Raw genomic sequence first — 15,808 nt, 5'->3', positions numbered from 1 at the left:
TGATAGTTGTTTCTTTAATGCCAGTACGTTGTCACAGCTATAGGCCAGAAAGCAGAAGGCATCTGGTTTGGTGAAAACAGTAACAAGTTTGAAGTTTCCTCATGCAAGATGCCTGATCTAAAGCTAAATTGAATCACAGTGGGAAAGTTTGAATAATGATTAAATCTTCAGCCTTATAATTCTAACATCACGTGACAACATATGGTTTAACAATTAAAATAAGTTGTTGCTGGTTACAAACGTTGTGGTATTATTATGCCCCATATAACAAAGCTTCGAAACTATACTTATATTCGTGGGTTCAGCACGGGTGCAGCTAATAGAAAAGTTGAGCCACCTCCGAAAAAAGCTGTGCGTTATATTTCCAAGGTGTATTCCAATGTCCATATGTATTGAGGTCTCAGGTACAGTCAGAAATAAATCACAAATATTTGTGAAGCTTGAGATAACCATGATAAAATATAATGGGTACACATTATTTAAATCAATCAACAATAAATCTTGTGAACATGAGGACCAACACTGAAGGCTTTAGCCATGTTTTCCCTGTAGTTTTATTTCCGCTTGGAATTTATTTTTGATATTTTCGCTGAGGGGACGATTCTGAATCAGTGAAATCTAGCGAATACACCCTTTTTTCTATATTTTATATTCAACTCACCAACAAATCAATGAAATTAACTCCATACAAAACGCCCAAAAAGTCTTTTCAGCGAAAAGTAATTCAAGCTGGCACAAGTAACGACCGTGATGATACAACAGCAGTAATATATATATAATGTTTAATTTAAAGTAGGCACCTGATTTAAGGCTCGGTGTAGTAAAGATCCAATGGATATATTCATGTTATGATTAATTGCAATCATGCTAGAACTTTCGAGATTATTTCTTTTTGAGTAGTACGTCATTATCAGCATATTACAGCTATTTAACGTTAACTAAACTAACGTGCATTACTATCGCATGTGTCAATATTTGGATCGAATAACGACCACTGATTTCAACAAATCTGTCATTTTTTTTTATTTTGCAATTCAGCAGACCTCAGACTGTCACAATGCCATTGTATCAATCTGATTAAAATCTGATCATGATGTAGTGTACGGGCTTTAATTATTTTGGCTATAAACTTATTTTAATTTTATTTTTTATTACTTTTGTTATTAATGTCTTTTTATTTTATTATTATTTTACTTTGATTTTGATTTTGTGTTTTTTTTAATTCCGCCCTACATACATCTGACCCGCTGCCTATGTAACGAGATTTCAACGAGACCCACTGTCGACGATTTTTAGTCAACGAATCACAGACCTCCTTCTATAGCGCACATGATGACGTCACCGGGCAGAGTCAGGTGGCAAACACACTCAAATAAAATGGCGAATTATACCGACGTTAGCGACCGAGAAAAACACGGCTTTTCGGTAAGTTTATCATTGTCAAATGCAACGAAAGTTTTTATGTTAATATTGTGGCTTGAATGGTTCGAGTTTAGATCGTTATTTTGCGTAGTTATTCTGAGAGTGACGATTTTGTTTCCACCGGTTCGACCGAACACCGGTGTCTTTTTCCAGTCGCTTGCCCTCATGTAGCCCTGCGTACAGTGCTGTGTGTACGGGGACGCGTTTGGTTGATATATGTCCCCACCACAGCCCTGCGTACCTCCATAGACAAAGTCCGGGAGCGCACCGTAATTGGTGCGCAAGTTAAAAATAAATAGTTTCCCAGCCGAAATCTTTTGAAATGACGATAGTTATCCGTAACAACCATTACAAAGTTATCTGAAACTGGTATGTCTTTAAATAACAATTAGTAAAGACGGTCAAATACCGGAGGAATTATCCACCAAACGCCGCCATTTTTTATTTCATTCACGCGAGAGAATGCGTTTGTTTTTAGGGCAAAGTAGCCGATTTCATCCACAATTGGACTCCGAACTGGGAGTTCTGGATATATCTGGTAATCGATCATCATTTTGGGTACCTGGTCATGTTATTTCATTAAAAAAGTTATATTTTTTCAAAGTCCCGGACTTTGTCTATGGAAGTTCGCAGGGCTGTGTTGGGGACATCTATCAACCGAACGCGTCTCCGTACGCGCAGCACTGTACGCAGGGCTAGCCCTCTTGGAGACGGGTGATGTTTTGTTGACGATCGGGCCAAAATCGTCTACGGTATTGAAGCCGTAGCTGTAAATATTCATCAAAATGTATCAACATTTTGTACATTATACAATAACTCTTTATTAAAGTAATTGAGCTGATTTGGACTGGAATAAAATACTTTTTATTTGGAACACATTGCAATTGATCAGGAAATATTTGTTTGCTCCAATTTTCTGCGTCGATGCCGTGGCCGGTAACCGTTATACAATTTAAAATCATTTTGCATTGTTTACTATAGCTGTTTACAGTGTTCTAATCATTACGATTTACTTTTTTGCTTCCATTCTAGATAATTATGCTCAGTGTTTGATGTAAAATTGAAGCGATGACTGAATGAACGAACCTTGGCTGGCGAAGATGTATCTGGAAGTGTACACATTTGTTGGAAGTGAAAAAAATATTCAATGTAATGACAAAAATTGCAAAATGCTGTGGATTTTCTTTTGTAAATAAAAATATACTAGCAATTTTCTATTAATGGTTTGTTCAAGTGGGCAAAATACAATTTACAGAAAGATTGCCCGTAGAGTATCGCTACACTGAAAAGTAAGCAACCGACAGCCTGTATAAAAGGGGGCTGTGATTGGCTGTTACATAAGCGAGATTTGAACGGGACTTACATAGGCGTCGGATCAGATGTAGGTAGGGCGGAATTAAAACAGAATCAAAATCAAAGTAAAATAATAAAATACAAGTCATTGAAAATGACACAGTCCCCGTTAAATTTTTGAAAGTTCTCTTTGTGCTCGTCATATTAAAGCGGAGGGGTTGTCGCGAGCGTGTCCTTGAAATTTGAGTTCCAAGTGGCGTATACAACATATTGTTTATTTACATCAAAACACGTGTTCCGTGTAGTAGTAATATGGCCAAAAATAAAAACAGCCGTTATTCGGCCATCTTTGATCTGATTATGAAACACACTGATATGTATGATGTATGAGCCACATACGAATGAAAATGGTACATAAATTGTGGAAATATAGTAGTAAGGCCAAAAAGTCAGATGGCTGCCATGTCAATCGGCCATCCTTGACCAGATTTTGAAACAAATTGTTATGGACATGCATCCTAACATGTATAAAGTACATGTATGTGCCAAATTTGAATGAAAACTGACAGAGCACTTCCAAGATACCGCATAAAAAACAAAATAAGATGCCTGCCAGTCGACCATCTTTGATCCAATTGCGAAATAAATTGTACTGGACATGCATCCTAACATGTATAAAATATATGTATGTGCCAAATTTTAATGAAAACTGACAGAGCACACCCAACATACTGCATAAAAAAAAAAACAAGATGCCTGTCAGTCTACCGTCTTGAATCGAATCACTAAACCACTGCATGTGCATATGTCCCACATAAGGTACGAGGCACATGCAAAGAATGAACGGAATCGGTCCACAGGATTCTGAAATATGACTCTGGACAGACTGACACACGGACGGACGGATACACGGACGGACGGACAGACTCAGGAACTCACGGACGGTCATGGACATGTATCCTAACATGTATAATCTATGTACTAAATTTGAATGAAAACTGACAAAGCATGTCCAAAATACAACATTTTCAAAAAACAGATGGCTGCCAGTCGGCCATTTTGAATCGAATCGCTAAAACCACTGCATGTGCATATGTCCCACATAAAGTACTAGGCACATGCAAAGAATGAACGGGATCGGTCCAAGGGATTCTGCGATATGACTCCGGAAGGACGCACGGACGCACGGACGCACGGACGGAGACCGAATTATAAGTCCCCGTTTTCGGACTTCGTCCGAACGGGGACTAAAAAGGCATTAATAACAAAAGTAATAAAAAATAAAATTAAAATAAGTTTATAGCTAAAATAATTAAAGCCCGTACACTTCATCAGATTTAATCAGATTGCCATTGTATCAGAACGTTCCGTCAAGTGGGAAATCTATCGGTACATCGACGTATGTTATTGTAGGTCACACATCACGGACAATTCCTAGGCACATTGAAATTGACTTACAGTAACTACTGTCAGGTGGTTTAAATGTTCGTAATATACAATCAGTCGGGCCACAATAATGTGATCTTCGTAAGGGTGCGACTAAACAGGCGATCATGTACGCAAGATGATCAAATTTGTCACGGTCGGTAGGAATTTCTTGTAATCTGTCACCTATTTCAGATACTATACAAACACGTTTAACAATTACTACCATTGTGAGGCAATAAATCTTGACATAAAACACGCGTATATATTCATGAAATCGTAGAAACATTTATTCACTGAAAGAATTCAATTCCGGTCTTGTGAAATATATCCTAGACAACTTAAATATGAAGGTATTTACGTAAATGTGATAATGTTTAGGCATGACATGACCGTTATTGTTATTCATTGGATTCTACCAAGCTAAAATATAATTGTGATATTGTTTGCGGTAGATGTAACGTTCTGCTGAATTCAAAGAGATTACTCATCCCTTCGCAAACACAGTAGCGTATTGTTATCGACTACATTGTTCAGTCTTGTATTGTCATGTGCAGAGTATAATGCAAATATATCGTGATATCGTTTTAGATTACACATCTGTGTAGGCAGGTGTTGTTTTAGACTTCTATCACGCGGTGTGCTGGATAACAGTCTATAGTATACCTTGTTCGTAGTCCTCGACGGTGACAGTATGGATGTGGACACAGAGTACCTATTCACTGCTACCGTGTCTCACGGGGCCGGTCTGTGAGTCGCAGATCGAATTAAAGCGACATGTCAGTGTTTGAGCGGCCGACTGCTCCCGTGAAGAATCTTACAACGAAGTATAAAACACACTGTCTTACCGGTGCGGAATATGCACAATGAATTATCAGTCAAGATCAACAGGCAACTTGGCGATACTTAAATTGCCACACATGGCCGTGTTTAAAATGTTATAAAACAAACACACGTCAAAAAAAAATCGCGACTGTCCAAAGTAGAATTTTATTCCTTTCACGTTTTTGTTTAAATTGGGAACAACAGTCGAGTTGGCGCCGCGATACTCCCAACTATGTACGTGTTCACATGCAGTTTACTAATAATGGCCCTATTTTTTCACACAGTTAAGTCATTATATACTACAATGGTACGATTTTTGTGAAAACAGGTTGTTAGTGTTAAGCCTACGCTTCATGTGGGAACTACGACTATATAAATTTGATGATGGTTCGGCGTAATTAATTTTGACTTTCTTGAAGTTTTATTAAACAACGACAACCGATCAGATTGATTCGAATGCTTAGTACCCTTACCTTTGTCAGCAAACAAGAATACTTCCAGAAAGACGTGTACATATAAAGCGTACGTGTCGTTGCAGCGAATCTGCGAATTTGATGAAGGAACGTTAACTAGCTCGACTCACCTGTGTAAGCGTTCAACCGCGTCAAGGAGAAAAAAATCATAAAATGACACCTCTCTTCGGGAAGATCTTGGACACGGCTTGAGAACAAGTACTTTCTAGGACTACTTCATTTTCACCACAGCCACCGTCTGCTTACTAAACATACAGTAAAGCAGCTCGGTATGTCAGAAAACGAGTTTGATTCAGAGTTTGACTGCGTGACGTTTATGAATCCGTGGACGTAGCGGCTCTATAGTCAAAATAACCCTCGGTGATACGGCGTAGACTTGCGACTGTGGTGACAGCAATACTTGAGTCTCCTAGTGATCGGCCTCTAATCTTCTCTACGCCTTGTCAAATTAAACATATAGTTGATTTATATCTCTCCTTATTGTTACTGGGGGGCTTAGCGTATCACGTAATCTATTGAAAATACATGCCACAAGTGCGTGCCAAGGGTTACCACGGTGGCGTCATATATATATTTTACTAACTAACAAAAAATGCAATAAATAACAAAAAACAAAAAAATAAAATTAAAATAAAAGCACCACAAATTCTTTACATTTTTTCTGAGAGAAATGCAAATAACATTAGGGAGTGTCTGAGTTACTTATCATGGTAACAATGATTTTGTGATTCTCCATTTTGGACGGAAAATTGGTCAAAATAATACTCAATAATTGTCTTCGAACGCAGAGAATAACGTGTGCCACAGGTTCCAGCTTGATTAGCCCGTCGTTTTATCAACTAAATTCACATTTGTCCTCAAGTATTTATTAATCGCTGTTTGAACTTGGACACGGCGCGTATCCCTTGACAACATTATGATTATTATTATATCTGGCGGTACATGCCGGCTACCTCTGTCAACAATCGGAGATAATAAACGCACTTATTTACTTTATTCAATTTGTGCTTTATATGGTGAAGTGCTGGACAGCCGTGACCATGACCAACACTTTGTAAGGGGATTAGCATGTGACGGTTGAGCGTGATCATATCAGGCGATGGTGTAAAACTTCGGACGTCCATACCATAAGCTGTACCGTGACAGCATAGTAAAAAATAGCAGTGGTTTTCGATTTACGGCGCACGCTTTTCTCACTGAATCTCACATAAGTAGTGGTACTGTACTTCAAGTTTAAATGTGTGAGTACCGGAAGTCTGTAGTGCGTACTTTGATAAGTAGATCCACACGCATAAAATGCACGCATATTACGATTGATAATAATGTGAATCGAGGGGATCCAAACAGAGATGACAATAAAAATAGACCTACTTCATGGGATCATGGGGATTGAATCCAGATGCCGTGCAAGTACACCGGGGCTATGATACCGTGTCGCATAACGATTTAGCGACGTGTTAATACAGAACGGGAGACGGTGGCTAATAAATCGGGGACTATTCTCAAGCTCATTGTTAAGTAGATGAGTAGTTATAAATATATCATAATCGAGATTCAATTCTCGTTCATGTCATGTCATGTATATGAGCCATAAACGTCAGATTATAAGTAAGATACGAGATGTGAATCCAAGGTGTCATTCTGATTACAATCTGGTGTAGTTAAAAGCAGTATCGCGTTTTTGTGTTCTATGTGGCTATTCTCATCCTATTCATCCTTCATCTCTGTTTGCTTTATCTGCTCTGCCGTTTTGAATTTGTTAAAATTGTATTTATGGTTCTTCGGCTTTTTCTTGTATTGAATCCCGTGAAGCAGGATATGAAAACAAAACAAAACAAAACAACACACACACAAAATGAAGCCTACAAACACAGATTTATTCATGGCATAGCAATGATATCGATACGCAGACATTGAAAAGAAACGATTTCAAAATCTACACATTATCGCGTGCTATGTACACAGCAACGTTAATACGTTGGTGCCCAGCTATTCGCATGGTTGGCTGTATACGAACGATCTATGGTCATAACACTAGGGTGTACCATTGTTGCTTCCAGGGAGCCTTGACATATACGGGAAGGGTGGCTTATGATCTACACATAGCGGTCATAAACTTGGAAGACTCAGAGGTGGTGGTAGATTTGCATACACTCTCTTGCTTATTTTTGGATGTTTTTTTCAGTAAAATAAAATAAACAATATTTCGAGGTAACCTGCCTTTCGCTATTTATATACATTCACATATTTTATTTTATTGAAAAACAAAAAAAATAAAAGATGGTCAGTATTTTCAATTCTCTTTAACGTGCAAATATTGCATTGACGAGAAAAACATGGAACTTTAAAGTACTATATGTTCGTCAATTTACAGCGAATATACCCTTTTTTATATTCGTAAAAAAATCATTGTCAAAAAAATTATTAAAAAAATCCGGGTTTTAAAAAGTGTCAAAAAATGCAATGTTTCATTAACATTGTGTTCTATGGAATTGTTCTAAAAATAGCAATTTTCAAGAAATATTAGGACACGTTTCTCAAAAAGCATAACTGCAATACACAAAATAATGCTATTTCATTGTACCATGGGACATTAGCTTTATGATTGTACATGTTAAACTAATGGACATTGTCATACGATTTATGACCAATTTTGTCAAACATTATGACTAGGCTTCTACCTTAAAGTTAACAGAACTTCGATTTACGGTTAACCTAGTTTGTTGATTATGGTTAAACATTCACATACCGTAATTTATTTATGAACACGCAGTAAGCTTGTTGTTGTACCGTGGTCGATAGTAGTACATGTATTATGTCGTATAATTGTTGAACAAACCATGTCACACTTTGTTAGAAAAACAATAGCACACTAGGGTTTGTTAATGGGGGCGCACTTCACTTCCGGTTCACCGGTTCAGCTGTCTGCAAATTACCGTCGTGACAGACGAAATTCGCCCTGTGGTGCTGGGAATTTGATCGCTGAGAAATGTCGTTGTGTTGGTCAGTGCTACGAGTGTCGTCAAGGTGCTGTCCAAAGCTGTCTGGCGGCCGTGAGTGGTCACTTTCTATGCCCGCTCTACTGCCCCACTGTACTGGCACTGGAATATTTCTTCAGACACCGAAACATTACCAATACCAATGTACACGACAAACATCAAATGTTCCCCATCGCGAGCTAGAAATCAAGGAGTTTACAGTGAACCCCTTCGGTACATTGTCAGTCTGCAGTCCATATGACGTCACCATTTCATCCATCGACCCACTCGACTACCCAGACGGGAACAGATCATTTGTGACCGTAAACAAGAAATCCGACATGATGGAGTCTCGTTCACATCAATACAAGTTGGGCGTGAAACATGATGAAACTCGTGGCATCACAGTGTATTGTGACCACAATGTCACGGACGTCCACGATAGTAATCATGATGTACAACTTGTAATACGAGTGCCAGTAAAATATGGTAAGATTGCTTCTGTATATTATTCTCTCTGGCCAATTATGAGTGCGGAAGTCGGGGAGAGATATTTTTAATATCAGGGAGTCATTCGGGAAGGGATTTAACTCATTGAAAGCAAATCTATCGACTGTAACTGTGTCTGTATATATATTTTCCCTCGGTTCGATAGTATAGAGGGAAAATACTGTCTTCAATGTTACGGTCACAGTAATTGATGAGATGGTCGGGGCATTCAGACAGGGAATAGCGGGAAGCAGTAGGAATTTAATCAGTCTAGTCAGCAACTCAGCAGCTCACAGACGTTCAAGTTCAATATTACATCAAATATTAATTTTAAAAATTCATTTAGCTTTGCCCTTATGTGATAACAGTGCAGTCCGACACTGTCCCTGTTCTATGTGCTGCATTGCTTTCGGACACAGGTTTCCAGAGAATTTCCCGCAATATAAAGTATAGGGTTTTTACCTCTGGTTTTTCCTGGGTGGTGGACATAGGATAACAGAGAGATCACAAGAAGTAACAGCCCACCCTGGTATCACGTGTCATGTAATATTTTCTTTTTTTTATCCACGTCTGTAAATAAAGCTGCCGCATCTCTGGCTCATCCATCATTATTGAATGAATGAAGTGTAATGGAATTTATTCAATGGTATAAGAGTATAGTGAAGACTATATATTTCCATTACTTGCAGATCATTCTGTAATAAATCATAGAGGGCGCTGTTTCTATTAATCCGGAGAAATTTATCATCACATGGCACACCATGCGGAATTGGACATTTATTTAAAAATGGAAGACTTTTACTTTTCAATATGTTTCAGATATTAATGCCAGTATGATGAAAAAGGGGAATATTACTATTCACAATATGGAAAATGAAAAATGTCAAATTACGACAGAAAATGGTAACTGCAGTTTAACAAACATAAAAGTAAGTGTACATTTTTTTTATTTATTTATTTATTTATAAATTACATACTTTTGATTTTGCACCTTCACATTATAAACAAACGAGTACAGGAAACCTCTCAACTTCGAAAATGATAATGGAATGATAAAGTACATTTTGTCATCACTTGTTTCTGTGTATCCTTTTTTATAAACAAGAGGGTACATAAACCTCTATTCTTGAAATTCAGGGGAAAGCTGTATTGTATACTGAATTATTTGACCATGGATATGCCCACATTTATGTAAATATATGGGCTACTAATACAGCAAGTACTGTGTGTGTATACCTGCTATGATAACGAAATCAAACATTCTTGAGCCAGAATCAATCAATGTATATTATAACACGTACCTGTTATTTCTCCCCACCAGTGTACTGATTTGGATGTCAGAAGCTCACATGGAGACTTTCTTAATACAAAAACTTTACAAGCTAATGGTGAAATATGTTTACAAGGATCGGGGGTGAGTTATTTTTATATTGCAGTTAGAATACTGCAACTGCTAGAAATGCATTAAAATATGGAATGTGACATACTCATTTGCTGACTTGCACAAGATCTCGCATAGCACCGCCTTGTATTGTCACCAGTTGGTATTATTTCAAGTTATGGAAATTATGAAAACCTACATTGATAGTTGAAATAATACTAAATATGATTTATGTAATAAAAAATAATATTAAAATGAATTACAAACTGATTATAGATATAGTAAAAATAAAAATAAAATATATGCCAGATCAGATTGGGTGAGCAAATAACATAATTTTGATTGTTCTGATAGCCAGCACTGTATTATTACTTACTATGCTGTGGTTTATTTATTCATATTTTCTCTGTGGTCAAAATAAGTCTTATTTTTAAATGGTCCAGTACAATTAGTGCATGTGCTTCTTCGGTATTTACTAAAACTCATCCGATACTTGCAGTGTTTTGATGCAGAGAAACTCTATGGCATGAATATGAAGGCTGCGACTGAACAAGGTTCGATATCAGTCAAAGCAGTCTACCATAACAAATCAGAATTCACAAGTAACCATGGTAATATTAGACTTGGTAATTTACATGGATCTTCAAATGTATCAAGTTGTCATGGAAACATCACCATTGGTAAGTTATGTAATTTGTGCTTTGATTTTGATGTTTGAAAAAAGCCCTTTTCTTTCATTTTTCTCAAATTCTGGCAAAAACCCTAACAAAGACTGTCATGCACACATTTTTAACTAAAGTGTACAATGAACACAAATATTTACATTTTATTCACTATGAAATTTGAAATCAGGCAAAAATATCACTGTATTACTAGTAGGAATTCTCTTATTATTTGCAAAATTCCTACCCTTACTTAAAGTTGTATTTTCGACAAAAACAATTTGAATATATAGCCAGAAATCAAATCATAAAGTTATGACTATATAATTGTAAGTTATACTGATTAAACTGATACATTGTGCAGTTCATTGAGTTCAAGGTATTTATTGTCTACAACTCCCATCATACATTGCTGTACCAATTCTGATTCAATTGCATTATAAACACAACTAACCTAAAATGTATGTATTGTTCAATGTTAAAGCTCATGTGAAAGGAAGAGATCTATTAACAATACAAGAAATATCTCAAGAGTCAGATGTACAGCCCTGACTTATCTCAATGGAAAATGCTTCACATCGAATATTAATTTTGTAATATTGTTCATCTTCAGACATTGAACAGAGAACCCTGTGTAGAATTTTGGTGGCTCGATGACCACTTAAGATACTGACAACTTGATTATAATTAAATCTACAGAACTACAGAATCATGTTTGGCTATTGGTAAGGCGAAAATCTTACAAATACCAAAGCTGTTGCATTTATTTTAGTACAAATTCTACTTAGCATGTCAAAGGTTTTAAAAAAAAAGTTTTTACCGCCCATACAACTTTAATTTGATTATAATAATACAATATAATATAACTTCTTAAACAGAATCAAATTCCATGACATTAATGCAATCATGTTCAAGTGTTCTACACATATATTATTGCCATGGTTCATTTCTTGCTTGAGGATGTGCATGGCATCTATTCCACACTGTAATTTGCTCTTGGGTAGATACATGCTGTAGGAGTATACTGCCCCAAGGATTCCCATTTTATTGAGTATAAATACAAACATCATAGTTCCTTAACATTTCTTTTTTTTTTTTTTTTCTACAGACACACTTGATGGTGATATGACAGCATCTACCATAAACGGTAATATTGATGTACATATAACAAGACATGGTCAAGTCAGCCTGGCAAATAAAAATGGTTGGTATAGGAGTATTTCGCTTGATTATGATGCTCTCTTTCGGACACAAATACTAGAATTATTAATCTATTGGTTATTACTTATTCTGTGCAGGCAATATTTTGGTAAAACTAAGTGAATCTGCAAATACTAAACTAGATCTTCAAGCTAAAGAGATTAATATTGACAATAAATTGAATGTTTTAAAGACAAAAGAAGACAATGAAGCAAAAATTAAATTGTTAAAAGGTAAGTTATCTTTTACCCCTCAGTGTGTACCCTATTTTTTTATTGATTAATTAATTTAATTTAATTTTGGAAACAAATTTGATTTTTAATTAAATTTGTCATCACTCTTTTCTAGACTCCAATAAAATGACCACCATTAAGGTACATAACCACACGTCAGTAGTGCTATACACAAAGTTTGCAAGACAATTGTAAATGTGTTAGTTGATTCACTGCCACTCTTCCATGCACTGTTGTTTTCAATACTGGGACAAAACAAATTTTGTGCTACTAAATGTGAAAACTAACTGGAACAGGTTATATGAAATGTACCTATGCTAATACTAAACAAAATTCATCAAAAAAGCATTTTTGACCATTATTCCTACCGGGGCAAGCCAGCCTTTGACTTTCCATTGCAGCCTCAAGAAACAAAATAGAATGCGATAAACTTTATACATGTATAAACATAAGGTGACGGAGTGGAGCGTATGTTCATGCAAACTTGTTCAAGTGTTCATTTCTCGAGTCCCTGATAAATACACTTAACATAAAATAACGTTGAATTTCAATTTGAATCAAAATACGAATGGAAGCTATAATTTAGTAGATCGAAAAAAAATATCATGATTAGTGTGCTCTATTTTGTTTCTTGGCGTTGCAAGAGAATTCAATGGCTGACTTCAGCTGCAGTATCTCACCAACACAGAACACTGTGCATGCAATTTGTCTTATTTACATCATTCCATACTCCAGTGTCCAACATTTATCTTATTTTATTAGGATCAATTGGCCATAGTGATGGACAGTTATTAAAAGTGACTTCAGAAGGTGTGCTGGACATCAAGTGCCAATCGTGGTTTGAATCATTGAATCTAACAAAGTCGTGATATATCCATGTCATTGAAATATCCCCTGTTCCAAGAGCTAGATTAGCACATACGAAGGTGCCAGAACACATGACAACCAGGTTGTAATGGAGTGAGTGTTTTCTCATCAAAAACAACAACAACAAGAGAATGCATAGTTGGTGGACCATTGGAAATCTGTAATTAAATTGTCATGGAAAACGTGTATTATAAGTTGAACATGGACAATATAAGACGAGTTGTGTGTTATGCAGTCACGCAACACCAAATCAAAGAGTATTAAATCTCTTGTACGAAATAATATTCGCATGCATGTCTGTCATCTTATTTGTATTCTTGCCATACAGATGTTAACAGTCTTGTATTTATATCCACATAGCGAGGTGGCCTGGTTTAGACATTCCTTCAGGTTGATTTTTGGTTTCAATCTTTACCCCAAACATAGTTTTGGCACCCAACCTCGGGAAATCTTGATCTTTGATCTCCTTCCTGAATCTTGAAAGTTTTCATTCACACTACTACTCAAGTACTGTTTGATACGCATCGATACATAGTACATATATTCATTGTATTTTATTTCTAACATTGAACAATACAGACACGATTACCATGTTTTATGTGGAATTTTTCAAAACGATCCTCATTTATCCAGGGTAACGTCAGAATATAAACGCATACGAACAACTGAATCTATAGTCAAATACATCTCAGTATGCGTGTTTCAGCCGATGGGTCATTACATTGCTCAGAGCATGACTCTTATTCATAGGTACCGCGTACTCCTACATTTCATCAAGGGACTGTGGTCTTTGGTCTCACAACACGTCAGATCGTATTTTTATAAATTACTTACGAGGAGGACCCAGGTCAGAGTTTCTGTGTAGAGATTAGAGAACGGACAAAAGTAGTATTCAAATTGTCATCAATCAAGACTTTCTGACACAATGAATGCCACACTCTTATGATAGTCAGTACACCCCCACCACAACAAAAACCCGGCTACATGTCCTGGTTTGACCATGCATGGGTGACCTCGGTAATTCCGTAGTAGTAGTAGTACCAAGCATGATTTGGAATTATACAAGGATGGCATACATATAACAACCTCGCGAGGTTACGAAATCCAAAGAGTTGAGAAATAGTGCAGATGGAATATTATAAAAACATGTATAATACTTTAATCCTCAACTAGATGGGAACAATACTTTACAAATCTGTAACAATTAGGACAAAGTGATGTCAATAATAATGAATAATCTAATCTAATCTCGAAATTTCTATTTTTTGCATACCCTATTGAACATTATATTTAACTATGGACACCCCACCCCGTTCTCCAAAGGCATATTAAGCTATAATTCAAAAATACCTACTAGGCAAGAGTGGTAGAATATATTGCTTATATGTCGAGACTTTTAGTTCTATTGATGGAAATTGCCTGATGTGATGTTAAATCTTGTGTTATGGTATGCGGGTCAACATACACATATTTTCCACTAGAGAAGGGTGTTCGTCGAGGATGCTTACTTAGCCCTATTTTATGTTCTCTCTTTATAAACGAAATGGAGGGGTATACAACTATTATCGAACGATAGGTTAAACTTTTTCAATCATTTGCACGCTGCTGATGACATTATTTTATGACAAATGCTGTCACAAGTTTGTCACAAGTATTATCAACGTACTGCACGATTATATACAGAAATGTATATGTCTATAAACCTGTCAAAAACTAAATAGTAGTACACCAAAATGGCGGCAATTTAGGTAAGGCGAGATTTGGTATTTTAGGAGCCAACTAGTTCGGGTCGAGAGCTTATACGAATATTTAGGATTAATTGTCTCTTGTAAATGTTCATGACAAATTACCAAACGCCTGTCGATGAAATCTAGACAAAAGATTAATGTTGTACATTGAAAAATTGAACATACCGAGGCTCTACAAGTTGATACATACTTTAAAATATTTTTACTATGATATTTCTTGTAATTTCACATGACAGCGAAATGTGGGGGTTCAAGACATATCTCTTTGAAACTTTGAAAGTGTTCATACAGATTACTGTAAACAATATTTAGGATTGGCAACATCCAACTACGCCATGTATAATTTTGGGGGAAGATTGGAAGACGAATTTAGCATTCTGACATCTCTTCGAGTGAGAAAACAAATCATTATAAGCAATATTGATTTAATTTGAAGCTTTCAATTAAAGAAAAAACTACGTAGAGACTATGCCCCGCCACAGAATTTGTAGCCTGTTTTTGAATGAATTTGAAGAATAGTTTCATTTCCTTTTAGAATGTTCCAACCTCACTACGCTCATATACACATTTCTTCCATGGTATTTACAAAATCTACCACACAATTTGATTTTTATAAACTTATGGCATCAGATAATGAGAGTGACATTGAACGTGTAGCAATCATTTCCTATGCATTAAAGGGCAATTGTAACTTCATATTATGTTTTTCTGTCCACGTCCAGACCCAGTAAATGTGTGTGTTTTTTTTTTCATATACTAAATGGATCGGATGGTTAACACGAATAAACTATTACATATTAATATTTGGCACA

The 15,808-nt window shown here is 36.2% G+C and overlaps 1 protein-coding gene and 1 long non-coding RNA gene across 2 annotated transcripts; both read left to right on the top strand.

Annotated features, from left to right (window-relative positions):
• The first annotated feature begins 1,288 nt into the window (after positions 1–1,288).
• On the top strand, positions 1,289–2,637 carry LOC146747554 (uncharacterized). The gene is made up of 2 exons (XR_014928869.1): positions 1,289–1,425; positions 2,455–2,637. It is a non-coding gene; the product is annotated as an uncharacterized LOC146747554 (long non-coding RNA).
• Positions 2,638–8,341: 5,704 nt separating this feature from the next.
• LOC100367146 (protein FAM185A-like) lies at positions 8,342–13,841 on the top strand. The gene is made up of 7 exons (XM_002740247.4): positions 8,342–8,905; positions 9,725–9,834; positions 10,227–10,319; positions 10,786–10,966; positions 12,057–12,152; positions 12,247–12,381; positions 13,144–13,841. Exons 1-7 carry the CDS (start codon positions 8,428–8,430, stop codon positions 13,248–13,250), a joined length of 1,200 nt encoding a protein of 399 aa, XP_002740293.2. The 5' UTR covers positions 8,342–8,427; the 3' UTR covers positions 13,251–13,841.
• Positions 13,842–15,808: the final 1,967 nt, after the last annotated feature.

This window comes from Saccoglossus kowalevskii, chromosome 3, assembly GCF_978046115.1.
Source record: "Saccoglossus kowalevskii chromosome 3, keSacKowa6.1, whole genome shotgun sequence".
Taxonomy (NCBI): Eukaryota; Metazoa; Hemichordata; class Enteropneusta; family Harrimaniidae; genus Saccoglossus; species Saccoglossus kowalevskii.
This window is presented reverse-complemented; position numbering and strand designations above follow the sequence as displayed.

Excerpts from the sequence above, each read along its gene's own strand:
- LOC100367146 (XM_002740247.4), top strand. The coding sequence starts at position 8,428 with ATGTCGTTGTGTTGGTCAGTGCTACGAGTGTCGTCAAGGTGCTGTCCA. Across the intron at positions 8,906-9,724 it reads ACGAGTGCCAGTAAAATATG|ATATTAATGCCAGTATGATG; the intron begins GTAAGATTGCTT and ends AATATGTTTCAG. Across the intron at positions 10,967-12,056 it reads TCATGGAAACATCACCATTG|ACACACTTGATGGTGATATG; the intron begins GTAAGTTATGTA and ends TTTTTTCTACAG.